The sequence below is a fragment of the Phaenicophaeus curvirostris genome, chromosome 20 (genome assembly GCF_032191515.1).
Source record: "Phaenicophaeus curvirostris isolate KB17595 chromosome 20, BPBGC_Pcur_1.0, whole genome shotgun sequence".
NCBI lineage: Eukaryota > Metazoa > Chordata > Aves > Cuculiformes > Cuculidae > Phaenicophaeus > Phaenicophaeus curvirostris.
This window is the reverse complement of record NC_091411.1, coordinates 3,489,210-3,516,820: the sequence shown is the minus strand read 5'-3', so window position 1 is coordinate 3,516,820 and position 27,611 is coordinate 3,489,210. Positions and strand designations below refer to the sequence as shown.

General features: G+C 48.3%; 1 protein-coding gene across 20 annotated transcripts in view; it reads right to left on the bottom strand.

Moving 5' to 3' along the window:
- Positions 1–4,077: 4,077 nt before the first annotated feature.
- Positions 4,078–27,611, bottom strand: part of CACNA1B (calcium voltage-gated channel subunit alpha1 B) — a 317,979-nt gene continuing 294,445 nt past the window's right edge. For 10 of the 20 annotated variants that reach the window (XM_069872974.1, XM_069872975.1, XM_069872973.1 and 7 more), the window contains 10 exons: positions 23,929–24,037; positions 21,900–22,007; positions 20,124–20,236; positions 19,122–19,249; positions 16,581–16,719; positions 15,960–16,070; positions 14,127–14,162; positions 11,071–11,278; positions 10,693–10,904; positions 4,078–8,579 (listed from right to left, as the gene is read on the bottom strand). In XM_069872974.1, coding sequence (XP_069729075.1) covers positions 8,043–8,579; positions 10,693–10,904; positions 11,071–11,278; positions 14,127–14,162; positions 15,960–16,070; positions 16,581–16,719; positions 19,122–19,249; positions 20,124–20,236; positions 21,900–22,007; positions 23,929–24,037 — 1,701 coding nt within the window. In that variant the 3' untranslated portion in view covers positions 4,078–8,042. The remainder of the gene's footprint in view (positions 8,580–10,692; positions 10,905–11,070; positions 11,279–14,126; positions 14,163–15,959; positions 16,071–16,580; positions 16,720–19,121; positions 19,250–20,123; positions 20,237–21,899; positions 22,008–23,928; positions 24,038–27,611) is intronic. The other 10 variants (XM_069872977.1, XM_069872976.1, XM_069872989.1 and 7 more) reach the window with 4 other exon arrangements.

Below are 27,611 nucleotides of genomic sequence, written 5' to 3'. Positions count from 1 at the left end.
CCCAGGACACTCACAGAAACCTTTTGGTGGGGTTGGCTCAGGCCCATGGAGGAGGCAAGGCTCATTCCTCCATACAAGGACAGGCTGAAGAGAATTAATGTTGTTCAGCCTGGAGAGGGCTCCAGGGAGACCTTAGAGCAGCTTCCAGCATTGAAAGGGGCTCCAAGAAAGCTGGGGAGGGGCTCTGAGTCAGGCATTGTGGGGATAGAATGAGGGGGAATGATCTCAGGAAGAAATATCTCCCTGTGAGGGTGGGGAGGCCCTGGCCCAGGCTGCCCAGAGCAGGGGTGGCTGCCCCATCCCTGGAGGGGTTCAAGGCCAGGTTGGATGGGGCTTGGAGCCCCTGATCCAGTGGGAGGTGTCCCTGCCCATGGCAGGAGGTGGGACTGGATATCTTTAAGGTCTCTTCCAACTCAAACCATTCCATGATTCTATGATTTCCAATCTGTGCTAGTATTTTCTCTGCTGCAGGCACCCGGAGGCTTAAAGATATGAGAACCTTCAGAGAAGGGCAGCCAGACCTGCCTGTCTCCAGGTGGATGTCCCTTGCCAGGAGGTGCTCAGGCACCTGGTGCTGTCACCTGGCTGTTATTTTAATCAGACAAACACGGCACCACAGCAGCGGGAAATCAGGATCCTGTAAGCTTCTCTCTTTAGGCCCTGATTGCTGCTTGATCCTGGGGAAACGTGAGCCCAGCTGGGTGCAAAAGGTGCTCATTTGCCCCTCTCTGCGCATTTCCAGGCCCTTCCCCTGCCACGTACTGACTCAGCTCATCAAGGAAGTGAAGGTCAGAGACACCAAGGAGTCATTTGCTTTGTTGTGTAGAGGACTTTATTTGTCAAGAACATATAACACAGGTTTGGCTTTCCTTTCTCAGGTGTTGCTGAAACCCATTGATTTCCAGGGCTGTGACCTCCTCTCCCAGCAGCACACCTCCCGTCACAGCTCTTGGCTTTGTCCTGCGGCTGATCTCTGCTGTGGGACATGCAGCCACCTCACAGTGCAAAGACCTTCTGCTCCTTTCACATCCCAACATCCCACTGCAGGAGGAGTTTGTTAGGTGGATCACCTGCAAAACCAGGTCTTTTAAACCCTCTCCAATCCATGAAGAGAAAAGGAACCGATGCAGAGGGCATGCGTTTACTCTGCCACAGTCCTATCAGCTCCTCTCAGCGTCATCTTTTTAAACATTTTGAGCATCCAGTAACACAACCACATCCACTCCTCCCTGCAGCCTCCCATGAGAAAATGGGGATTTACATCCCTATGGGTAATTCAGGCTTTAGTGCCAGAGTAGCTGGGCAAGGGCTGTGCCTCCTTCTCCTCCTCTGTTTGTGCTGGGCAGAGAAAAGGCTGCCAGAACAGAGAAATAATAAAACCAGATACAGCCAAAGCCAGCACTGGGCTCTTCTGTTGCAGAGGATTGACAGAAAGAGGCAATGAGGATAAAATGAATAAACCACAGCTATTGATGCTGTTTTCTTTGAATTAACACAGCTCTGCCCCATGCTTCCTCTGCAGGCGAAGGGGCTCTGGTCTGCAGTTGGTTTGTTCAGCCCTTGCTTCTCGCACAGCTTCAACGGCTCCTTCGTGCTGACTCACCTACCTCAGGTCTTCACTCCCACAAATATTTGCACAGCCTTATCAGAGCCACCCTTCTCTATTGCTGCGCCAAGCTCCTTCCAGCTATCACCATAAATCAGTCCCCGACCTTTCAGTGGTTTTGGTTTCGCTCCTTTGCTTTCAATTCCCTCCAATGAACCAACCCATTCACTAGTGAGATGCTGAATTCCCAGTGTCACCTCACTAGCACGCTACTAGGAGCCTACGGATGTAAAAAACCTCACACACACATCAGTGATTCAAAACACTGAGACCTGAAGGAGGCTGAGAAACCTGCAGGAGCTCAGGAGACCTTGTCCTCATTTCTGCATTCACTTGGTAGGTGACCCTGGACAATTCAGTCCCCTCGAGGTGTCTCAGTTTACTTTTTTTTAATCAAGTGAAGACGCAAAACCAGCCTCTTCTGCAAAACATGCTGAGGGACCGTGTTGAGTTGAGGCTTGCTCTTATGATCAGGCACTTTCTGAAAGCAGCGCTTTCTGCAGCCCTGGAAATATCAGATCTGCTTCGGGCTGATCAAGAGGGATGAATTCCACCGGGATGAATAATTCATCACCTTGGAGGGCATGCAGGAGTCCACGGGCACTGTCTGCAGATGTGGCTGGAATGGGGAATCAGCCAGATGACGATGGGGTTTCATGCTCTGAGGAGTACGAAAGGCCGAATGACCTGCACTGCTCAAACTCAAGTGCGTTCAGGGTCTCACCCCAAGTTTTCTGCATCCTAAGACAAATATTTCAGAGAATGACTCTCAAAGAGTGGCAAAGGGAGATGAATCAGCCTTTTCCCATTTCTTGTTTCCCCTGAAAGTAGAGAAAGCCTGAAAATGCTACCCCCTAATGGCAACACAAGGCGTGGGGGTGCTGTATGTGGGAATACTGATGCCAAGCCCAGATTTTATCCATGGGGCTGGGAGTGAACATACGGGGAGTGGGATTGTAGTGGTCTCTGCTAGCCAGATGTGCCCCTGCGGGGATGAGACCCCATGCAAACCTGCTCACAGCAGCTTTGCATGAACGGCGTTACAGTGATTGTGAGAACCAGGTGGTGCTGGGGTTGGTGGTGCAAATATAGAGCTTTTTTGAGGAGTTCAGCTAAACTGAAAAGAAAAGAAAACCGGGTGTTTCAGCTCCCAGGTCTTGGAGGTGGGAGATACTTCGAGTCCAGCAGTGGGGAACCAGTTGGTTCCAGCTCCCAGGACTCGGGCAGCCCCTGAAGAAGCTGTTGGGTGCATTGCTGTCTTGGTCTCATGGACTGAAAGAATGCAACTGAAATAAGGAGAAATAAAGAACAAATAAACAAACAAAGGCAGGAAGCCTCCAAAACGTTTTTAGGATTTGAAAACACATATGGGATTGTAAACTGGTTTTGGAGATCCAAAACTGGTGAGATATTACTCGTCTGGTCCTCCGGGCAGATTCTAGCTCCCCAGATGGCTGCAGTGGAGCAAATGCTACAGCGGCCTCTACTGAAGTCAGGATGCACAGAGACTCTCAAATCTTTCTCAGACTTGCCCTTATGCATTGCCCAGACACATTCAGGAATCTCCATTCCTCCCGTTTTCTTGGGATATCTCAAAACTAAAAAAAATTCCTGCTTTATCCCCCCCGCCACTGTACTGTTATGCCGCCTAAGAAACCCAAACCCTTTACGAACTAGACTATAAGCCAAGAGAAGTTCTTCTGCTCCAAATTTCTCTAATAATGTACTGTGTGGCCTCAAGCAAGACCATTTTCTCCCCATGCTACAGCCTGACCTGGTGATCAGGAAGTTAAGGACCTTTTCCCTGCATTTCACATGGTACCCGAATCTCAGGTGGGACCTTGGGTGGTCTCATCACAGAAAGAATGCAAGAAGAGAGAAGACAATGACTTGAACATTGACTTTGTGCTCTGGACAGTACTGAAAACTGTGAAAAAGTGATTGTTCTCCCTTCAGCAACACACTCCAGCTACTAATAATTTTTCTCTGTGATCTTTTTGGAGAGTCATAGAACCACAGAATCATTCGGTTTTAAAAGACCTTTTGAGATCATCGACTCCAACTGTAACTGTCCACCACTAAATCATATCCCGGAGCATATCCTTGTCACTGACAGAATCATCACATCAGCCCCAATGATGGAGATGCGCGCAGCAGGTTTGTCCCACAAGTAGGGAATGAGGGGAGTTCTCCAGTTATCCAAAGAAATAAAAAGTTCCTTCCTCACGTGCCAACAGCCCTTGAGTTTTCCTTGGGAGTAAGAACTTCAAGATATTATTATTAATGTTCTTTCTACATGTCCTATAGCCCTGGAGATGTGGCATCTGACACCAACCCATCCCCACGATATCGATCTCCATGCCTACCTGAGGTAGCACCAAGGGGTCATCACAAGCACTTTGGCATCTCACAAGCACTTGCTGGGAGTTTACGTTTCATAAGGTTTAAAGGGAGTCACATGCCCAACATTTCTGCACCTCGACAAGAGAAACCAGAAAGGAATCGATCACAGCTAGGGTTTTCTATAAACCTCAACTTAAATGATGTGATTTTGCTGCCTGACGGACTCCAGGAACTGTCATCTCCATACCGGATCCACACCGCAAAGGCGAATTTGCAAACAGCTCCCTGCTCAGCCCGAGCATCTGTGAAGCCTGGATGGAAACAAACACAGAGGTGGCCAATTCCTTACAGAATCCCAACTGGGGCTAAACTAAACCCGGTTTCACACCGGATCTCCCGGGCGATCGCTCAGCGGGGTGGTAAAGCCCAGCTGCCTCCCGCGGCTCTCTCCTCGCTGCTCACGCGGGCACTACGCACACTGCACACACTGGCTTTGAATTGGTAAGGGTTTTTTTTTTTTTTTGCTAAGTTTTTATTTTAATTCAAGGACTTTGCTTCATACAAAATGTAATTGTAGAAACAACTGCAGAATTCAAAGTTTGGCTGATAAATATTACTCAGGCAGCAAACTAGGCAATCACAGAACCTTTTTTTTTTCTCGTTTTTTTCCCCCTTGTTTTTTTTTTTGGGTAAAGTTCCGCTTTGTGTTGCATGGTTGGAACTTCAATACTTTTTAACACTGTTTTTTTAAATATAAAGTTTTGCAACAAACCCCCAATTTATATCAAATATAATTAAAAATTAACAACTGATGAATACATCGTATCAAAAAAGTACGAAGATAAACATTTTCCATGCACATACTTTTTATATATATGTATATATGTATATATTTTACATGCAAACATTACTTATTCAAAGTACAGCCACTACGAGACTGGTTCTGGATGCAGAAAACTGATCGGTGCAATTCAAGTTTGGCAACTCACTATGAGGGTTCTTGGAAATATCATGTATGCATCGAAGAGACAGCAGAGAGGCTGTAAAAAAAGGTTGGAAAAGGGTTATGAACACTTGTGGTCAGGCTTGCCTGTCACTGTCATCGGCCCCTACGAGGCAGGTGGAGGATTAGACAACTCAAGGGTCGTCTTGCATGTTCTGCCTAAGAATTGGAGTGACCCAAGGCCATCGGTTGGCTGTGCGCTTCTGGATGGAGTGTGAGTGTGGGGCTGTGTCTTGGGGGTCTAAAGTGGTAGGGGAAGGGGAAAGGTGGAGTGGGGAAAAAGAAGGAACTACTCAATACAGAAAGACATTTCTTTTGCTTCCCAGTGTGGGTGCAATGTTTGCATGCATTGCCAGAGAGATTGCATTCTCCCTCTCCTTTGCTTCCTGGAGTAAAATAGTTCTCTTTAAAATTTCAAATAAAGTGTTTGTGCCTTCGTATAAGGAAAATCTATAAAACATTTGGTCACAATCATGCTGAAGCCTGAAACAGGAAAATCCAGCAGATAAAGCTACAGAATGGATGAAGGTCTTTCTGACTGTTGGTGGTTTGGATGTGTTCCCGAACGTGTCATCTGGTTGCATAGCCCTCCATTTGCAAATTACAGCCACTAACCCACCGCGGACCTCTGGCTACCGCACTGCCTTTATTTAACGTGCACATAAATACAGAGACAGAGATACAGACAGGAGTTCTCCTTTAGCAGAATCCAGGGATGAGATTGGCCAGAGATTATTATTTAGTAACGGAACAAAAAAAACACAGCAGGAAACGAAAACAGGTTGAATTTCCTCAATAGAAGAGCTACAGGAGATGTGAAGAACCACCCTACAGCAGCCTGCTCCCCACCTGAGGCTGAAAGACTTTTGCTGAGAGCACGAGAAGCCTTCTGAGTGCTTTGGTAGCATCCCATACCCCCCATCCACCCCAGTGACAAATCAAATCACCAGGGTGCAGCGGTTTCTCTACCCATCCTAAGCAACCACCTAGAGAAGTTTCACAGTTCTGGGGCTTGGTAAATCCTCTGAAAAAAATCATTAGTCCAACATTCCCCTCGTTTCTCCCAGCATCTTTAGTGATGTGCTCATCTAGCACCTCACACCTTTCCTCCTTTAAGCTTTTATCAGTGTGTGACATGACCGCTGGCTGCCCTGTGTCTCAAAAATAGCCCTACGATAGTTCATCCACGGACGCGAGGCCCTACCCAGGCTCTTCTTTCAGCGCTCCCTCCATACCAGGACATCATGTTTGCCCCTTTCCCAGGCTCAAAGTGCACAAAAGAAAGAAAGCATCCAACGCAAGAGTCATCGCAAGAAACACAGAAATCTCATCCCTGAGAATCAGAGTTAGAGGTTTTGCTTAGTATTATTTTTGTTTAACCTTCTCTTACCAGACAAGTAAACCAAAATGCTCTCCAACTGCACTCAACGCAGATTACGCACCGTGGAACGTGGCCAGAGCTCTCCCAGTCCAACTGTGACTTGACATGCAGTGTGAAAGATGCTGCTTCTCCTACAAGAGCACCTCTGCAGATGCTGTACTTTTCCACCTGCATCTCTCCCGCAGGACCTAACCCCTAGTCAATGAGAAAAGGCCGGCTTTGCTCGCTGCCATCACTCCCCTCCCACCAAGAAAAGGATATATAGAAAAGAAAAAGAAGGAAACTGAAAAAAAAGGCCAACAAAACCCAAACCAACCCCAAAGCATGCTTGCCTTCCCCACTGTAAGCTTCCAACCTGGGACTCGAATACACTGTCCAGTAGCACAACACGGGGCGTCGCGGGCACCGCGGAACCTCCGAAATGAGCAGCTCCTCCCAGCTTTGCCCTCCCTTCCCTCCTGCCCCTCCCCACGCTCGCCCAAGGTCTGATGCAGCGAAGCGAGAGGTTGCATCGTCGCTGTGAAAGATTTCAAAGGTTAGGCACTTAGTAGTGAACAACTGGAGCATTCGGTAGAAACGGTGGGACCTGGAATGACAATTGGACTTATTTTCTACATAAAGAGTATTTTTTCTTTTTTTTTCTTTTTTTTTTTTTTTTACTGTACAATTTACAAAAATGCACACAATGAAAAGTTAAAGTTCTATCTAATAGCTTGATATAAAACCAATAACATTTCTTCTTCTCACCCCTACATTTTTTCCTCTTTTTTTCATTTTTTTTTCTGGATTTTTTTTTCTTTAGTTGTTTTTTGCTAAATCAAGCTTATATTGTAAACAAGACAAAACAGTGAGGGCGTGTTGCGGTTGACAGGAGAGAGGGATGGAAAGAAAAGTCTCAGCAGCAAGGAAACAGTCCTTACAAAGTAGCTCTCTTGTGGCTTTATCGTGTGTCAGTGTGAAGGACCCGACGTGGTGAGTAAAATAGAAGAGATCCACACGGCAGCGGTGTCGGAGCAGAGTCCCGGTCAGCTTGCGGGGGGTGTGTGTCACCGGCTGCGCTGAAAAGGATTGCTGAGGCTGAACATCAAGTCCCAGTGGACTGTCCTTTGTTCTGGTCTGGGTTTTTCCTCTCCCAGTTTCTTGGGTAGATCTCTTCTTTCTTAGCGGTGAACGAGATAAAACGCGGATGCGCTCGTTATTTGTGTGTGTCCGTTTGCAACCCCTGACTCCCACCCTGACCAGGGGGAAGAGAAATATAATAATAAATTAATTAAGAAATAGCCCAACCAAAAACTGCCCAACCAGTTTGCTTTTTCTGCCAGGGAAGGTGAGGATTGCTCTTCTCTCAGCTTCTCGCGCATCGTGGATTTGGCATCTGGTGCGTGTCTTTAAACTAGACAAGGCAGTAGGGAGGCAGGAGAGAGGGGGAGAGAGATGCGCTCCCCCCACTGCCCTCCCCCTAAGGAGGGAGCCTTCTTCCTCGATTTGTCTAGTGTGAAAAAATAAAAAGAAAGGAAAAAATAAAGAAAAAGAGAGGAGAGAGGCTGCAGGAGTGTCTCCAGACCCAGGGCAGAGCAGTTCTTGCGGCGGGGGCTGCTCCATGGGCCCCCTCTGGCCCCGGGCACCACGTGCGTCGGAACGCACAGCCTTCCAGATGATAAAACTCATCGATTTTTAATGCATACACCTTGAAGGGCTTTGCCACGCCGCTAGCACCAGTCATCCTCATCAGCTTCGTGGTAGTAACTACGTCCTCTGGTGCCAGTCCCGGGGCCTGTGTTGAGACCCAGCGTGTAATGGTAGCCGTTGGGCACCCTGCGGATTTGGTGAGACTGGGAGGTCAAGGAGGAGACGTAAGAAGTCCTTGAGGACCGTCCGGAGTTGGTAGCCACCGCCTCCTCGAAGGTAAGGGTGTCCTCTGGCACTGCACGGTAGGGGCTGTCGGCGTCATCGCGGTGCCCCAGGTACGGGTCGGAGCCGATGCGAGACACCGCCGGCGCGGGCGGCTGTTGGTCCCCACGCAGCAGCGCGTTGTGCTCAGACAAGCCGCGACTCAGACGTCCCGGGGAGAAAGTGGGCAGGCCGGTTTGGAAACTGGTGAAGTGCACAGGCGAGGAGTTAGCGGTCTTGTAAGTGATGCTGGGGCGTGGGGTCAGTGGAGTCTGTGGGAGCTGCCTCCGACCCCGGCATGGGGTACTAGCACCAGATGTCGACAGCAAGGGGCTCCCATTAACTGAACCACTGCCCTACATAAAAATTGGAACAAAGCAAATCAAAAAATAAAAAAGGGAAACACCAGACAAACACAAAGGCAGGCAGGTATCAAACAGAAGGAGAAGCAACAGAAGGGAGAGACAAGTCACAAGAAGAAAGAAAAGCAAAAAAGAGAGAGTTTAGACAAGCACAGTTAGGGAGAGGAGGTTCTCGAAAAGTCATTCAACACGAGATGTAAAGAGCTGGAGGACTAAAGCTCTGCGAGAGGTAAATAAGAACAGAAACGATCAGAGCATTGGTAGGACGCAAACTGGCACATGGCTCCAACAGAAGGGGACAGTGTCTGGAGGGAAGGCATCCACATCATACACGGGCTCGACATGCGCCTTACCTGGCCTGGGCAGGAGCATCTCAAAACCCGACAGTGCAATTTTGCAAAGTGGCACTTTCTGCTTTGGGGCTGATTTTTGCAGAACTTCACCCAACAGTTCTGAATGCTGATGTTGGGGATAATTTCTATGGGGAGATTTAAATTGGATCTTCGGAAGAAATGTTTTGCTGTGAGGGTGGGGAGGCCCTGGCCCAGGTTGTCCAGAGGGATTGTGGCTGTCGCATCACTGGAGGTGTTCAAGGCCAGGCTGGATGGGGTTTGGAGCCCCTGAACCAGTGGGAGGTGTCCCTGCCCATGGCAGGGAGTGGAACTGGATGGGCTTTGAGGTCTCTTCCAACCCAAACCATTCTATGATTTAAAGTTCTGGTAAGCTGAGCGAGCAAGAGAGGAGAGATATGGTGCTAAAAATCAGTGCCATCTTCCTGCCTCTCAAAGCAGAAGAAAGGGAAAGAAAAAGTCATCTGAAACACCAGATGAAGGCCAGTCCGTGACTGGAGCAACCAAAAAAGAAAAGACCTGTTGGGATGCAGTCCCTTCTTGCTATGGCTGCGCCCAGTCCTGGGTGCATTGGACCTTAAACTGATGTCTCATCTGCTCCCAGCCAAGAACAACTGTGCAAAAGATACCCTAGGTGTCTCCAGAGCCGCGGGGCAGCAGCCTTTTAGCACTCGCTTCTGCACCCGGCCTCTGATGGTGCTGCCAAGGACCATGCAGGGTGAGAGAAAGGCACAGTACAGGGTAAGGAGACAGAAAGCGGCTTCATTTTGCAGCTATTGGGATGCAACAAAGTGTCTTCATTGAAATCCTTCCCCTGGGCTCTAACTCTTTCTGAACACAAGATTTCCTCCTGCTCCCCATGAGCTGATGTGACTGCAAGGGCTCACGGCTGACAGCATCAGCCCCTCCTGAGACATCTGGGGGATCACACACCACCAGCAGGCTGAAAATTCAGGGAGACTTTGTTGCACGGCCAGAGCCTCTTGGCACTGTGGCTGTGTGAGATACTCGGAGATGTTTGCAGGGATCATGCTGACGTGGAGCTCTCTCCCCTTCCACTGCCTTTTCTTAGTGTGATTTCTCCTCCCAGCTACAAAGCACAGTTGAAGATTGATTTGACAATAAGGAAAAGGATGTTTTTCTTTAATTTTCAGAAAACTAACCCATTCCACCATGCAGGACAGCTCTGAAGCCCCACAACAGCAGTTAGAAGATCCTGCTAATGTGAGCCAACCCTGCTGAGATCACAGCTGCCTGGAATCCCTGTATTCTATCACATAGGCTTCTACTGCAATGGCAAGGATTCCTCTGGCAATCACCAGCTGTTTGTGCACGGGGTGGCAGTAGGTGCTGGATTAACACAGCTGGCAGGGGAACAGGTCTGGCTCAGTTGACCAGGTCCCAACCCATGCTACCAGCCTGCCTTGGCTCAGGTAGGTGTTCTCCACAAGCATCAACGACTGTCAGTTCTCAGGTCTTCCAAACTGCTCTGCTGAAACCATGGGTAAGGGTGCCCTTGGCAGTGTGTTCTCTGTAAGATGCCCGAGTCATTCACTCTGTAGGTGGCTACTAAAGAGCCAGGAAGTGACATTTCCATCTCTGTCATGGATGTGAAGCACCAAGCAGGACCTCAAATGCTTTACCTCCTACTACCCAGCCTTTCCTACTCTGTCTCCTTCATTTTAAACAAAACATGAGAAAGGTGTGCACATCCCTAGAAGATCTTAGAGTTCTTTTCCCACCCTGCATCTCCTCACCTGTCTGTGTGGACCTTGCTCTGGCCCTCCATTGGGCGAGGTGGGCCTGCTCTGATCAGCAGACTTGGGCTGAGAACGGTCCCGGCTGCCATAGCGGTCACAGGAGTAGAAGCGCTGCTTCTCGGAGGAGGAGGAAGAGTGCTGCTTCCTCTCTTGGGACCGGCCGCGTTCCTGCTTCTTGTCCTTGGAAGAAGACTCAGCAGAGCGGGCCACTGAAAGAGAAACATTGGCTGGGAGTCATCAACACAGGAAAAACTCCGAAGTGTGGGGCAGGGAGGTCGCTCACATGCATGCAGGACACCAAATAACATCAGATGGCCACTGTGCAGCCTGAAGGGAGGAGGATATGGGACAAATCCTTGTTTGCGCAGCGCTTACCAGCTTCTCCATCGGCCAGCTGATGGGGAGACCTGTCCAAGGACTTCTGCTTCTTCTCTTTCCGCCGATGGCAGCGGTGGTGATGGTGGTGATGCCCTTGCTCTGGTGGCATGCGCTCCAAGGAGTACTCATAGAGGTGCATGGCGTGAGGGCGCTGCGGGGTCAGTGTGGAGACGGACCGCTTCATGGGGCTCGTGTCGGGGATGGGCTGCAGGACAGACAGGGACACGGAGCAGGGTGAGGGCAGGCGCTGCACCACGCTCAGATGCCTGGTTCCCAGCATGGGGAGGATTTGACAGTGAGAGACAGGGCCAAGGAGGGGAAGGAGAAAAAGGGTTAATTGGACATAACTAGAATGGGCAGGACTTGTGGAATGGCAGAGGGCTAAATTTAAGGAGCAAATGCAATCTTCATTTGCTGTGATGGGCTTCACTTTTAGCAGTGGGCCAGTCCACAGGTACCACAGGCGTGGAGCAATATGCAGCACTTCACACCAAACACAGCATCACAGGAGTCAACAGTAGATGAGCAGGGGCACAGGGCAGCACAGTAGCCAAGCGTCTCACAAGGACAGTTCTCCAAGACTAGTTTCACCCGGAGCTGCTTCAGGGCCTGTGGTCATCCCAAAGCAACTCCAAAGAGGAAAGCGTGAAAGCGTTGCTGGGCTTCACATGGAGAGGGAGAAAACTCAGGAATAACAAGTAGGCAAGGTACAGGCCAAGCCACACAGTAATTACTTCTCTCTCCCTGCAACTGAAGATGCCTCCACCAAACATTTAAACCTCTTTTCTCATCTCACCATGACTCCTTGAATCCCCTGTGACTAAGACAAACAGGATAGCATGTACTGCCTTGCAATTCTATCAGGACGTCTCCAAAATTGACTGTTTAGATCTGCTATTGCTGTTTTCAGCTAATCCTTGGCTTAAGAGCCAACTGTCTGTGCACAGCACAGCCTTCCACGGGCATTGCTGGGCCCTGTCCCCTTGCCAATGGCAGCTCCAGACTCTGCTCCCTCCCCTTTGAGTTGCAAACCTTACAGGGATGTTCTGCTGAAACCAAGACAAGTGGACTGCAGGACAGCTATTCTCATAGCCTTGCCCTTCCCTACTTCTCAGTAAAGAAAATGAGGACAAGCCCCATGTTTCCTTATCTTTCTCCCTGCTGGTCTCCAGTTGCTTTGCAGCTGGCTTTGTGGTGGAGACAAGGACTTCATCCATCCTCTGGACGCTTCCCTGGGTCTATCACTGCGTCAAAGCTGTGTGGCAGAGGAAAGACCTCAGAGCACAGTGGTCCAGCCTGATGGGGAGGGAGCTCAGGATATCTTCTGGTCCCTCAGCTCTTACACTTGCAGGAATTCACAATCCAATATATGCCTCCAACACCAGTTCTGCCAGAACATTTACTTTCTTCACTGTAACCTTTCCAAAGAGCCCTGTATTATTTTACTGTCTACGCTGTTTTGTTTGCTTATCCTAAAACTCAGATCTCTGCTTCCCTATGATATTTACACAATGCAAAGCCAGTTGTTTTGCAGCTCTGCTTGTTATTTTGAGTGGAGAGAACCACTCTCCCTCCCCGTGAGCCATCATGGGCAGCGTGTCTTGTGCGCAAAGGTACAGGCTAGGCTGAATTTTTGTTTGGTGCTCTCTCTCTTTCCTAGGCTGTTACCCAAAATTTGCTGCTTCCCAGTGAAGTGAGCACTCGCCCAGCAAGGTGAGTGCTGGAGCTAGAAGGTTTGTCAGGGGCACTAGGAAGAAACTGCTGGGCTGGGGGAGTGTAGCATTGCCTGCAGTATTGGTGCATCCCTGGGATTTGCACCAGTTCAGATAACAGGACTACGTTGTGCTGTGGTTGTTTCCTCCTGTGCCTCTTGAAATTATCCTGAAATCATTCATAGAATCATGGAATGGTTTGGGTTCGAAGGGACCTTAAAGATCATCCAGTCCCACCCCCTGCCATGGGCAGGGACACCTCCCACTGGATCACAGCAAAACATTTCTTCCTAAGATCTCATCTCAATCTCCCCTCTTTCAGCTGAAAACTCTTCCCTCTTATTCTATCCCCACACTCCCTGAGGAAGAGCTCCTCCCCAGCTTTCCCGGAGCCTTTCCTTTCAGTACTGGAAGCTGCTCTAAGGTCTCCCTGTAGCCTTCTCTTCTCCAGACTGAACAATCCCAACTCTTTCAGCCTGTCCTCATAGCAGAGGTGCTCCAGCCCTCAGATCATTTTTGTGGCCTCCTCTGGACTCATTCCAACAGCTCCATGTCCTCCCTGTGCTAAGGACTCCAGAACTGGACGCAGGACTCCAGGTGGAGTCTCACCAGAGCAGAGCAGAGGAGCAGAATCCCCTCCCTCTCCCTGCTGGTCACACTTCTAAAGCAGCCTAATATTTGCCCTCCTTGCTTACTGTAAAAACTGAGCTGGAGGAGGGCAGAGAAGTCTGTAAACTGGATGGCCTACTGGGCAAAAGAGTGAAAACGCTTCCCACTAAAACCACTGATGCAGATTTCCAAGCCTCCAGGAAGAAGACAACAGAAATTTCCAAACAAAACCATCCCAATTGATACGAAAAGAACATTTCTCATTGGACCTGATTCTGTGCTTCTTCCTGGGACAGAAGTCGCTGCTGACACTGATGGGAAGTGGCACAGCAATGAATACCCTTTCCATAAAACCCGACAATGCTCTCGTTACATTAACGGGGCATGAACAGACTCCCCACAAGCCTCGGGAGGCTGCACCATAACCCTTCAGCGAGTTACTAATTGCTTCTTCATTACCCAACTGATTGTTTGCACTTCCTAAATTCCTGTGCAACAAGGCATACAAAAACAAATAAATAAGCCAAACAAACAAACAAAAACTCCCTGCTATTACAGCGTGCGGCGTGCAATTGTGGATCGAGGGAACTGCAGCAAAGTGGAAAGAGATAGCGGCCGCGTCGGTGCAACATTGGACTCCAAATGAGAAGGGGGAGAAAGTAGAGGGTTAAGGAAGGTTAATTATTTCTTAACACGAATTTAATAAGGTACAACTTAGTGCAAGCTACATACTGCTAGGTAACTCCCAGGTGACCGTGCTTTGCTCCTCTGCAAACAATTCGGACAAGATGAGAGACATTATTTGAAGCAGCCCCACAGTACAGCCATTGTCAGACATCACGGCAGATGTGCAGCAGACACGATGACGACAAGGGAGGGGAGGGGATGGGGAGGAGGGCAGCAAAGAGGGAGGAGGTGAGGTTGAGAGCACAGGAAGATTATATTTTAAATAAAGGGAACATAAAAAAAGCCCAGAGGAATCACAGGCAAACAGAAAGGGAGACATCCAGAAACAGAAAGCATTGCAAATAAGAGTTAAAAAGAACTTAAAGTTTGGGGGGCGTGGGGGGTGGGAGAAGGGAGTAGAAGCAGCACATGAGAGGGAGAGTGGAGGGCATGGAGGGGGAAAGACACACACAGAAAGTACATTGGTTATTCAGCTGAAGCTACAAGCACCAAAACATTGTATTATTAAATGAGGTTAGATCTGCTCAGATATTACGGGCCTGATTCATAATGGGCAGCTGCATCCTGGCAAACACACACTGTGCTGCCGTGAGAGACTCACTTTGCAAATACCTGACTGCCAGGGAGAGGAGTTTCCCAAGGAAAGGCTCATGCTGCTGGCGGTGTTGCTGCCAGCTGCATCGCCTTGGAAGGAAAGATGCTACCTGGGGTCTAGAAGAAAGGACAACTTTGTTCTGGGAAGGGAGGGAGTATGGGTTAGCTTTGGAGTCTGTTTCTTTTATTAAGTATGTTGAGTAGTGTTGCTGATAACACAGAGAATCCCAGCTCTCATACAAAGACTGCAGTTTCTGAAGTCAGCTGGGAAGTTTCTAAGCTGATGAAGTGTAGCTTGCACCAGCCTGAGACCATCAGCAAGAAGATAATATCTGCTGGAGCTATTGTTGTGTATGTGTTACACAGACTTTTAGTTTTAGGGTGCAACGTATTTTTCAACTTCTGCTTCCCATGGAGAGCTTCCATGGGGGAACAGCCCACAAACAGGTGCTGCTCCCTCCTGACTGTATGAATCAGGCCCTTTGGATGAGAGAGATGCAACTATGAGTGGTGAGATGTTCTGAGACACAAGAGGCAGGACAGGGCTGGAGAGCATCTGGGGCAACAAGCTAGCAATGGACACGTGAAACGCCTAAAAATGATGTACGAAAACCATGAAATCCTAAGTGGTGCCCACAAGTTGCTGTAAAAGTCAACTCTAATGACGAGGTTTCTCTACAAGAAGTTACACAAGGGAAATCCTCAACGACATTTTGCTGACCAAAATCACAGCACAGGATATGCTAAATACTACAGGAAGAGGGGAAAAAATCAGGGAGGATGTTTAGTGTCTCAATGCAGCCTTCCAGGCATAAGTTCCTTAGTATTTTCTGTGCCTACTACGTTCCTCAAAGATAATCATAGCACATCTCCAGCTTTTTTTTTCTCATGGCTAGGGCACAGGGACACACCTCGGGTGTCTGTCTGGGTAGATGGAACCCAACTGTCAATGAGAAACATGGATTCTAGGAGTACAGGCTGGTAAATGGTATTGTTCCTGGTTAATCAGAGCAGACCCTCTTGGGTAGGTAGTCAACAGTCAGCTACCCAGAGGCATTCCTGTGGGCTGCTTTTTGACACAACCAGGGAGGAGTAAAACTGGTGGCAATGCTGTGTCTCCACACAAATGCCTGCCACCCAAGCACAACGGCTGGTTACCTTGTCTCTGGCTTCAGCAAACAACTTCCAAAACAAATATCCACAAGTAACTTCCAAGTAGAAAGAAGGTACTGAGTTCCTGATCCACTCTTAGTCTCCTGCCACCAGTAAAGCCTCCTCACTCACCTGAGTTTCAGCGGCCAGGCGCGGCATGGAAGCTGCTCGCCCCTGGCTCTCCAGGCCCGGTTGGTGCTCTCCATTGGCAATTGTGGGGCTGATTTCCCTCATTTCTACCACCTGATTGAAAGAAGAAACAGTTTCAGTAGCAAGAATGTGAACACTGGCTTGAAGCCATCTAAGCAGGCTTCTGCTAAGTTTAATTTAGTTGTGAAGAGAAGCTGGGAGGAGAAAGGGTAAACTAAGAGCTGTAGAGTGCCTAGGTTGTCTTCAACAAGGACAAGAGCGGGCCAAGCTCTTCCACCAGCCATGGTAATGAGCCCCGTGAGACCTCTTCTCTGAGTCTGCATACAGATCACAATGGGATTGGGACAGTGGGACAAGCAGGAGGAGATAACCCTACGTAACCTATTCCAGCAGACACATCATTCCAGGAAAATAATGTCCCCGTGTACAGCTGTCAGACTGTAGAAGATACCAGATTTGTTTGCTTCCATAATGTTCAGGCAAACTTTGGGTTGTAAGAGAGAGAGCAACGCTTGTCTCAAGGGACAGAGGTCCCCTACAGCTCTCAGGAAAGTGTCTAGCCTGATATCTAGTAAGATCTACTGCATTTCATCCCGTCTTCACCTTTTTGCTTACCCGTTCAACGGGAATTTCTTCTGAGTGGCCTCTTTCAAAAGCTGGTGTCCTGGTTTCATAAAACACATCCTGGGTGCGTTGGGTCCCCCAAGAACTGGACTCTTTGATCCCACCCTCTGGTGCTGGCCTGTCAGAAGGAAAAGAGGAAAAAAAATTAACTCTTTTGCAACAAGATTTTGCTGGCCTTATTGTGATGAAAGCAAAGCTCCAAGGTCTTCTGAGGTTTCACTTATGAAACCAGCTGTAGGAATAGCACAGCTCCTGGTGAAGCTGTAAAGTCCCCTGGGTTTAGCCAAGGCCACTTTCTACATAACCCAAAGGAGATCCCATGAGCAACAATGAATCCCGTGTTCAGTTTTTAGCACCTCAGTACAAGAAGGACATTGAGGTGCTGGAGTGTATCCAGAGAAGGGGAATGAAGCTGGAGAAGGGTCTGAAGAACAAGTTTTATGAGGAGCAGCTGAAGGATCCGGGATTGTTTAGTCAGGAGAAGAAGAGGCTGAGGGGAGACTCTGTGGCTCTCTACAGTTACCTGAAAGGAGGTTGTAGTGAGGTGGGTGTTGGTCTCTTCTCTCAAGTAACAAGCAACAGGACAAGAGCTTCAAGAGCAAATGGCCTCAAGTTGTGTCAGGGGAGGTTTAGATTAGATATTACGAAAAATTTATTTACAGAAAGAGTGGTGAAGCACCGAAAGAAGCTTCCCAGGGCAGCAGGGGAGTCACCAGCCCTGGAGGGGTTCAAAAAGCTTGTAGACTTGGTTCTTTGGGACATGGTTTAGTAGGCATGGTGATGTTGGGCTGACAGTTGGACTTGATGATCTTAGAGGTCTTTTCCAATCTCAATGATTCTGTGATTCTATAAGGAAATGAAACCAACTAGCACTTTTTTTTTCAGTAATTGAGGAAATAAACTTCTGCAGCTTAAGTTCTGATGAAGAATGAAGAATTTTGGAGATTGGGCAAATTATGTATGCCAGACTAGTCAGACAAATAGCCTTAAACTACATTGGCCAAACAAATGCTAAAGTACATTCACTGAACATAAAGTGGTACAGATGGCCTTGGGTTTCACTGTTGAGTCTGATGTTTAAACCTCAGATGTCTATCACTAAAAATCCATAACATTTGTGACACAAAGGAAAGTCACCTGAAGAGGAGTAGGAAATAGAGAGTTGATTAGGGATCACTGTTACTATAATCATTGGGAAAGCTCTCTCCGGGGTTATTATTTTGTCAAAGAGAAAGAGTCAGATTCTGTCCTGGACAATTTTAAGAAGCACTTGCTGCTACCAAGTGCCGTGAACTTGAGAGACTTTCTTGTTCCCAAGGACCTTTTGACTCCCAAGAACCCATTGTATTCATGGTTGGTGGGTTGGGGTTTGCTTGGTTCTTTTGCAGTGATCCCAAATTCCTATAAGAAAATCACACATAAAACTAGTCATAATGGAAAGGTCTCTAATTAGGATGCAGAGACCATTAAGAAACCAAGCAGCTCTGCAGAACCCAACGCTACAACCACATGGATAACTTCCCTGAGTGGGAAGTGAGCCGCATGCAGGCATTTTGAATCATAGAATCATAAAATCACCAGGATGGAGGAGACCCACCGGATCATCGAGTCCAACCATTCCTATCAAACACTAAACCATGTCCCTCAGCACCTCGTCCACCCGTGCCTTAAACACCTCCAGGGAAGGTGACTCAACCACCTCCCTGGGCAGCCTCTGCCAGTGCCCAATGACCCTTCCTGTGAAATATTTTTTCCTAATATCCAGCCTAAACCTCCCCTGGCGGAGCTTGAGGCCATTCCCTCTTGTCCTGTCCCCTGTCACTTAGGAGAAGAGCCCAGCTCCCTCCTCTCCACAACCTCCTTTCAGGTAGTTATAGAGCGCAATGAGGTCTCCCCTCAGCCTCCTCTTCTTCAGGCTAAACACCCCCATCTCTCTCAGCCGCTCCTAATAAGGCCTGTTCTCCAGCCCCTTCACCAGCTTCGTTGCTCTTCTCTGGACTCGCTCCAGAGCCTCAACATCCTTCTTGTGGTGAGGGGCCCAGAACTGAACACAGGATTTGAGGAGCGGTCTCACCAGTGCCGAGTCCAGAGGGAGAAGAACCTCCCTGGACCTGCTGGTCACACCGTTTCTGATCCAAGCCAAGATGCCATTGGCCTTCTTGGCCACCTGGGCACACTGCTGGCTCATGTTCAGTCGCTGTCAACCAACACCCCCAGGTCCTTCTCCTCCAGGCAGTTTCCAGCCAGACTTCTCCTAGTCTGTAGCTGCTCAGGGTTGTTGTGCCCCAAGTGCACGACCCGGCATTTGGCCTTGTTAAACCTCATCCCGTTGGTCTCAGCCCAGCCACTGGTAGGAAATTGTCCCAGCCATGGCATGAAGGGGCTGCTGGTCCTGGTGTCACCAGCTGCTCTGCCCCACTTCCAGAGCAACTAAACCAGTAGCAGTTGGGGTTGATGCATCCACCCAGGGTGCCTCTTCTCTGCATTAGTGCTTTGGTGGGGAGGTCAGGGGATACTCACAACGCGCCCCCATTGTTGAGTGAGGCTGAGCTTTTCTGGCGAAGGAATGCTTTTGTGTTGTTGAACGCTGTGGGTTGGGTTTGCTCCAAAGTGGCCTTCAGGGGGTGGAAGAGCGACACCGGTCCAGGCTGCAAAGCACAGGGAAATGTTGTCAGAGACAGAGCTGCATATAGAGAAGACAGACTGCTGTACATATTCTAGTTGACAAAACATTCACATTGTCACCCTGAAAGAGCAGCCCAGGAGAAAGCATACCCCAACCTTCCCGTAGTTTTAAGAGATTCTGAAGGGCAATTGCTGCCCTTAGGTTCTGCACAGACCAAAGTTGGGCTGTGATCCCCCTTCCCTCTAAGAGCTATCCCCCAGTCTCCAGAGTGCAGCAGGGATTTCATGCACTGATGTGGGCAAAAGGGCTGTACAGTTCAGGTGGTCCCTTGTGACACTGGGTCCACTGTAGCCTCTCCTCTGTGCGACAGACAGGTTGGCCACGCTGGAAATCAGCTGGGTGATCATCCTGTAACCAACAGTTATTCGTCCTATTCGAAACCATCAGGATCTCAATCTCAAGCAGGTTATCATAGAATCATAGAATGCTTTGGGTGGGAAGGGACTCTAAAACTCATCCTGTTCCAACGTCCCTGCCATGCGCGAGGACACCTCCCACTGGACCAGGCTGCTCAAGGCCCCAGTGTGGACGAATACGTGGAAATATTTTCAAGAAATGCAAGAAAACCTTCAAATCTATTAAAATGAACATAATTTTGTGTAATTCCCATTTTCAAAAGTAACGTTTTATAGCCCAACTATCATCAGCTTTCAATAATTCTTTGGCATTCCAAAGAAATCTCTTGATGTTCCTGGGACACTTCTGAAAATAGGACTTAGAATTCCAAATGTCACCGGACATGTTTTGCTAAAGATCTTTCCAGGCCCCCTGGATCAATGCTAGAGAAGAGGCTGCCCAAGAGGGAGGACCAAGTAGGACACCTTTTGGCAGAGTACCTGGCACAGGCCTCCGGCAGGCTGGTGGACCTGTTCCCTGCTGTTCTTATTCTGCTTGTAGAAGTCAAATATCATCAGCGCTGCATAGACCTTCCCCACAGTCATCTCATCAGCTGTCAGCAGGTGGGGAAATGCAGCAGAGATGTTCAGGTGAGGAGCAGGATAGGACCAGGAGAAGAGAAGAATAAGTCAAAAAACACGAGAAATGACAGTGAATATGTATGAAAAACAAAGAGAAAGAAGAGATGATGTTAGAATAACAAGACAAAACAGCCACAGAGAAGTACGGGAAAGAGAAAAAGACCAAGAAAAGGTTAAAAAAGACTTCTTTAGATCTTTGTCTGTTGCTGCCTTTCACATCTGAGCAGGATAGCCCCTGTCTCCAGCTCTCTGTAGCAAGCATTCACAGAAACCATGTAGAAAAAAAACCCAACAAAACAACAGGCAGGAAAACTCTGAGGCATTGTACACATTGCTGACAGAAGAACTGCTAAATTAATACCAGATCCACAGCCAGCTCTTTATCAACAAAGGAGCCTTATTCCTATTTCTTTGAATTACAGTCAACTGGGCATAATGAGCTAATACACATTTAAAGAGTATTTCATTTTTCCAGATGTCCTTTTTCACCCTCACAGCTACCAGCTCTGCCCAGCAGCTGTAGAGCAAAGAGTTAAAGCTGCAGACATAAAGGCATCAAGAGAAGAGAGGAGGAAAAGACTTAAGCAGTCACTCCCCACTGATTTGTACTTCTTCAGCTCCCTCATTTTTCTTAATTAACAATACCTTTATTGCTCTGCAGTGTTTCTCACTAATCAGGAATCCAGAGCCCTTGTCTTGGCCAATCGAGATAATGGCAAACTTTCCATTTTCTCAGCACATTCGCCCAGGACATCATCAAGTAACACAAAGGCCTTCAGCCCCAGAATACCTCACTTTTGATTCTGTAAAGATCCCAGCAAACTTAAACTGGTTTTGTGGACCCCATGTGGTAGAAATTGCTCTCCCGTCCTGTACGGCACAGGCTGGAGGCAGACAAAGTTATAAAAATCGCAGAATGGTTTGGGTTGGAGGGAACCTTAAAGCCCATCCAGATCCAATCCCTGCCCTGGGCAGGGACACCTCCCACTGGATCAGGGGCTCCAAGCCCCATCCAACCTGGCCTTGAACCCCTCCAGGGATGGGGCAGCCACCACTGCTCTGGGCAACCTGGGACAGGACTTCCCCACCCTCCCAGCAAAACATTTCTCCCTAAGATCCCTCTTTCAGCTGAAAATGGTTCCCCCTCATCCTATCTCTGCATTCCACGATCAAGAACTGCTCCCCCAGCTTTTCAATACTGGAGGCTGCTCTCAGGTCTCCCTGGAGCCTTCTCTTTTCCAGGCTGAAAAAATCCCAACTCTCTCAGTCTGTCCTTGTATGGGAGGTGCTCCAGCCCTCAGATATCTTTATCGCCCTGTATTGGTCCATTGTTGGCACTGACTTGTTTGGGGTTTATTTCCTAAGTACGGAAAATCTACTGTAGTATATGGAAATACATGCCTAGATGTAACCTCAGGTTCCCTACTCCTCCTGTGACCACGGCCTGGAGGTGTGAGCTGTGAGTCCTGTGGAGAAGATACCTAGAACTGAGCAGCACTCAGATTCTTTGCTGCATTCTCTGGGTGACTGCACACCTAGAGGGGGCTGGGGACAGAGCAGGGAAGGAGGAAGAAACCTGTGCTGGGCTTTTTTGGTGGCTGGGATAGGTTGGGTGCTCACTGACGAACCACTTACGTTTGTGAGGAGGCACCAGCAAATCCAGAGTCTTCTGGGAGAGATTGGGCCAAACGAGAGAGATTTCCTTTCTCAGCTCAGCATCACACTGGTGCTGTTTAACGCCCCCTGCAGAAAAAGAGGGAAGAGAAAGACGGGGAAGAGTGAAAATATAACATGCAAACACATACCACCACTTGCACAGTGGATGGCATCGCCCTGACTCCCATTTCTCAAGAGCACCAAGCCAGCACCACTTGCAGCAGATGCTGCAAAGGGAACGGGTGATCTCTCCTAAATGACAAAAGCGTGTGAACTCAGCATGACCATCATTGCTTCAACCTGCCATTACTTGGGGTTTAAAGTTCAGCTCAGACTCAGTCTACCTGGTGCCTGCTCACTTTGAGGTGTCAGCAGAAAGCAGCAGCACCTCCTGTGTGTGATGCAAAGGAGCTGGTCTGAGGTGCTGGACTAGGAGCGATGCCATGATTGATTATAAACCTCTCCACCAACAATCCATCCTGAAGTCTTTGGCAAGGAGACATAAGCACGCTGTTCTGTATCAGCAGCATCAAACAGCAGCTACATCACCATGTAAAACAAAGAGCCCAACACAGCGTCATTATTCAAATGGTCAAAGTGAGCTCTCGATACACAAGTGGAAAGTGATTAAAGTATATGTAAGCCAACAGGCCAGCTCCCAGATGAATGCACCGCACAGTAGGCAATTAAGTAGTTCATCTGAATGACAGAGATTAGTTTTCTAAGAGAAAAGTGATGGGAGGAGGCTCTGGGTACTCTGCTACATGGTGGTTTGAACTCCCACATGGAAACTCATTAGGGAGGGTTTATTAAGGGCCTGTTAGTCCCACTAAAGACTCAATTAAATGTAACACATGAAACCTATTCAAACGAAGCACATCACAACAAAACAGGTCAAACCCTCACAACTCAGAGTAGATAGAAACCCTAGAAAGTACCCAGCGCTATCAGCTGAGCTCTCTCTTCTGGTTCCTTTCCAGTATGTGGCCAAAGCAAAGGCTGGGGGGAGCATTTTTCAGCTGAAAAAGGCTGTTTCAATGACCATGGCTGACAGGTAACTAGAAGCCTGAAACAATACAAACTTTCAGTATCCGTATTCTAGAGGTTGTTACTAAAATAAGGTGCTGGCCCCTAAAATCACAAGCGGTCCTAAATGCATCCTTAGAAATGAATGTCTGATGTGTGGTGTCACTGCCTAGGTCAGTTCAGGTGGTCTCAAAACTTTGTCTTCTTCCAGCAGTGCCTACCCAAAGCATCAAAGACAGTTTAAGTGACATATAACAGAGATAATTAATACAGAGAGGTTGAAAGGCTGGCTTAAAACCACTTAGGAAAGGCACAACATACTAACCCAACCCTGCCCTTTGCTTGTAAGAGCATTGTTACCTCCTGTTAGCTTTTAAATTAGGTATAAAAGTGCCTTGGCCAGTCATGCCTTGATTCTGACCCCAGCCAGCTTGATTAAATAGTGTAACGACCCAGAGAAAAGGCCAGTGTATTTTATTACATTGCTATGTTTAATTGGGAAGTCAAGGGTATGCCTGATTAAACACTTAAATAATTAAATTTTATCTCAGGGTGGAATGCAGTTCACAGCATTTGGAGTCACTGCTTCGCTGCCAGCAGACAGTGATTGGAGAAGAAAGGCTGGGTTTCCCTTGTGCTGGAATAGTTAAGAAAAGAGGTATGGAAACTCTTATTTCTGTTACATAGCAACAAGCACATGCACAGGGCTTCTCCTCAGAGAGCTCCCAACTGGGATGGGCAAAACTCCTCTACTCTTCATTGACAGGGATGCACCCACTCTTAAAGGCAGAGTGATGCTCAGGACCCCTCTCTGTTGCCCACCCCTAAAGCTCCCTTACCCTCAGGTGGCGGCAGATGGCAGACAGGCAGTAGGACAAAAGGATTTCCACCTGGGGCAAAATTTTGGTGGGTTTGGGGGACACCAAGCTCCCAAAGAGTTGGGGTTTGAGCCCATGTGTGCCTTCAGACACCTCCCTCTCACCTGAGGCAAGTTTGATTTCTAGGGCGGTGCGGATCAAGGCCATCAGCGTGGATGTGAAGTGGACGGTTAAATCTTCAGGTGAGATCGGCATGTTCATCCGCACCAGACGCTGGAGAAAGAAATGCAGTGGCTGTAAGTGAGGGTCAAGATTCCACCCCCCACCCCTTCCCCATCCCCTGCAAGCCCTTATTAATAGCCACATCACAAACGTGTGTTAACTTTTTGTGCATTGAGCTAAACATCTTCTCTATAAAGGTGTCAGGTCCTTTTCAAGAGCAGATCTGAGCTGCAGTGGTGGCTGTAGTAGGTAAACAATTGATTTGCCAGCATTTGTACTGCAGTCCTTGGAAGAGAGTTCTTCCAAAAAAAGTCAGTTTGAATGTTCTCAAGCCATTTCAGAGCACAGTACCCTGCTCCTGACTGTCTCCAACTCTGTCTGCAGCCTCCAGACATGCAGCTGGTACCCATCACCCCTGCCAAATCAGTGTGTTCTGGAGACATAAACCACGAAGTCAAGTCTACCACCCTTTCCTACATCTGTCACCATGACCTTTATTCTGATTCTACAACCGGAGCAATAGCAACAAATGGGACCTTGCACCATTGAATGAGGTCAGATGATGGAGGATTTGCATCCACCATCCAAGGATGTGGCACCATCCAGAGAGCGACTGTGCCTCTTCCATCTGTGCAGGTGCCCTTGTCAGTCATCAGGATGTGAGGAAGGCAGTTTTGGTGGCAAAGACAACAGAAAGCATGTGAATACTTTGTACATGAGCTCCACAGCCTCTGGAGAGGTCCTCTGATAATGCATTTTGTACACGGCTTGAAGAACACTAGGAAATAAAGCTGGTGAGCCCTCAGTGTGGTTCAAGACCTCTGGAGCAGTTTGGGTCTGGCTGCTAATAGGTAAAGGTGTCCTTTTTACTGGAGACATGTAGGTTCTGTTTCTTATTTCTTTTCCCTGCGGGTATCCTAGGAATTCTGAATGACTCTTCCTTTCCTTCCAGAAAATGAGCTACATGGCTCCATTCAGACCTTACCTGTAGGGATTAACATAAGCAGGACTATAATTTCCCCAGCAGTGTTCTTTCAATCCAAACATGGAATAGTCCCTCAGGATCAGTATCTCCCAAGATCTTCAGACCTGGTAGCAACTCCTTCTCCATCACCAGCCAGGACCACTTTTGATGGGGAAAACTCATCATTCTTGTAAGCAATGAAGTACCTAAGATTGCTTTGGAAAACTGTGGCTTCCTTAACACTGTTACCAGCAAAGCATGTAAATGCAGGCGGGGACTCTCCAAGCCTTGCCGATAACCTTAGCAATGCATTTAAAGGATGGATTTCTTCTCCTAATGATTTCTCATCTCCTCGGCTTTCATAAGCTGTTTAGAAACTTCTTTGGCTGCAGCCATATCAGCAAGTCTCTGTGTTTCCGTTCTCCAAGGGAACATGCAACCTGAGGAAGTCTCTGGGTGTTAATCTGTTGGAGCAGAGCCTCGCAGCAGCCTGTAAAACCAAGCTTGGCCTAGGCCCTTTGCTCAGGAGGGAATTTCATCCATATCTGAAAGCCACTTAGGCTGTTATTTTGATCCCTATCTCTGTACAGAAACCTTCTCTTTGTTTAACAACAGCCCAACATGCTGCTAAGGAAATCTAAGCACAGTCAGCAGCAGGCTGGGGACTCAATGAGGCAGAAGCTGCCGTGGCAGAGAGTGCACAGAGGGGCTAGATCCCACTCAGACTCTGCACAGGGAAATACTCTGCGATGTCAAGGGATGGGAGTGTTTTTCAGAGATGCAGCTTTATTGGTGCAGTCCTCACTTCCAACGTGACCGCGGTGGCTTCACACAACACACTCCTTGCTGGTCTGGGAAACTGTGTGGTACCAGCATCACTGCTTATGGGAAGTTTTGTGCTGGTGGAGGGAAACAGGGTGTAGCTGAGAACAGGGACCTGCCTGGCATCACAGGTGAGATGAGAGGCAGAAGGGGCAGAGTGCTTGGTGTGAGCCTCATCTCCTACTTCTCTGCTCTACCCAAAACCAAGATGAGATTGGTAAACTTTCACAGAAAGGGTAATTGGGCACTGGCAGAGGCTGCCCAGGGAGGTGGTTGAGTCACCTTCCCTGCAGGTGTTTAAGGGATGGGTGGACAAGGTGCTGAGGGACAAGGTTTAGTGTTTGATAGGAATGGTTGGACTTGGTGATCTGATGGGTCTTTTCCAACCTGGTGATTCTATGATTCTCTGAACTAAACTTTGCCCTCTTTCCATCACTGGGTTAGCCTCCCTGCTTGGAGACACTACCAACACTCATTTTCCCAGAGGTATGACCTGAGCTGCCTTCGGTGATCTGGTTCCTGAGAGTGGACAGACTGCAGCCCTGGTCCCTTCTGCCAGCCAAGAAGGAAAGGTCCCCCCAAGGGGAATGTGTGCTGGTACTGATGGGGGCAAACTGAGGTCACAAGGCACGGGTCCAGCACAAAAAAAAGCCTGCTTCTGAAGCGACTGACATTTAGAGGAGCCAAGACCTCCGTATTTATCTTATTACATGTCTTCAGATCTTGTTGCATGCCACAGGGACAAGAGACTCATGTAACAACCTACCCTGTCTCCCAAAGGCTGAGACAAACCATTGTAATCTCAAAGAGCTTTCTTAGAGCAAGCCCAGAGGTTATCTTCCAGGTCTGACAAGCCTCAGAGATAGGGAAATCAAAGCCAGGACTCTCTTCTCTTTATAATTCAATGACAGTATCAAATGCTCGCAAGTGCCACCACAGTTTTTTTCTGTTCACTTGTGTCAATTGAAGTGGGATTTTGATTCAGACTTCTGTTCTCAGCACACAAAAAGTTGTATAGACAAGAGCCCACTGCTACCACTTACAGAGTCCCACTGAATCCCAGATCAGTGGGAGGGAGAATTAAGGGATGGAGAGAAAAAGAAGATGCATGGAAGTGAAGAACAAGCAGATGAGAAATAATTCCAGCCAGGAGAGCTCTATCCCCACAAAAACTAGAGCCACAAACCATTTTGAGAATGAGACCTGCCAGGTGCCCACAAGTGACTTTCTAGACCAAATTCCCCAAGGTCATGGGTGCAGAACACTGGCCACACCACAGCAGTGTACATCAATGCTGCATAAAGTCTTTCTTCCTACATTTTAACTAGGGGGAAAAGGATTTGGAGGGAGATTTTCCAAGGGGGGAAAACACTTGCAATTGCAGACTAGCAGAAAGTTTGGCTGGGTAAAACCCATGTGCAAATGCTGGGTGGGAGCGCTGCGAACAGCTGCCTGGAAGGGTATCTCCCCAAACCACATTGCTTCCCTCCTTCCCCTCTGTATTGTCTGGTCCACATTGTTTTTACCATCCCAATATGCAAACTGGTCCAACAGGTCAACCCAGACCTAGGTCCTGTAGGTCGTCAGAATTTCTATCTGATAAACCATCAGCCAACAAAGAGCAAGATGGTTGTGCAGGTTCTCCCAGCCCTTAGCTGGGGATGGCCAACTCTAGCAGTCACATCCGGAGAGGGAAGGTTTGGTCTGGCTCGAGTGGAATCTCTCCCTTTGCTCTCTCTACTAGGTTGGCAAACCAGGATGCACCTCCCTGTCCTCCCTTGGGGCAGGTTGCTGGCAGCCAGCTGAGGAACGCTTGCTCTGCAAGGTGGGCTCCAAGTT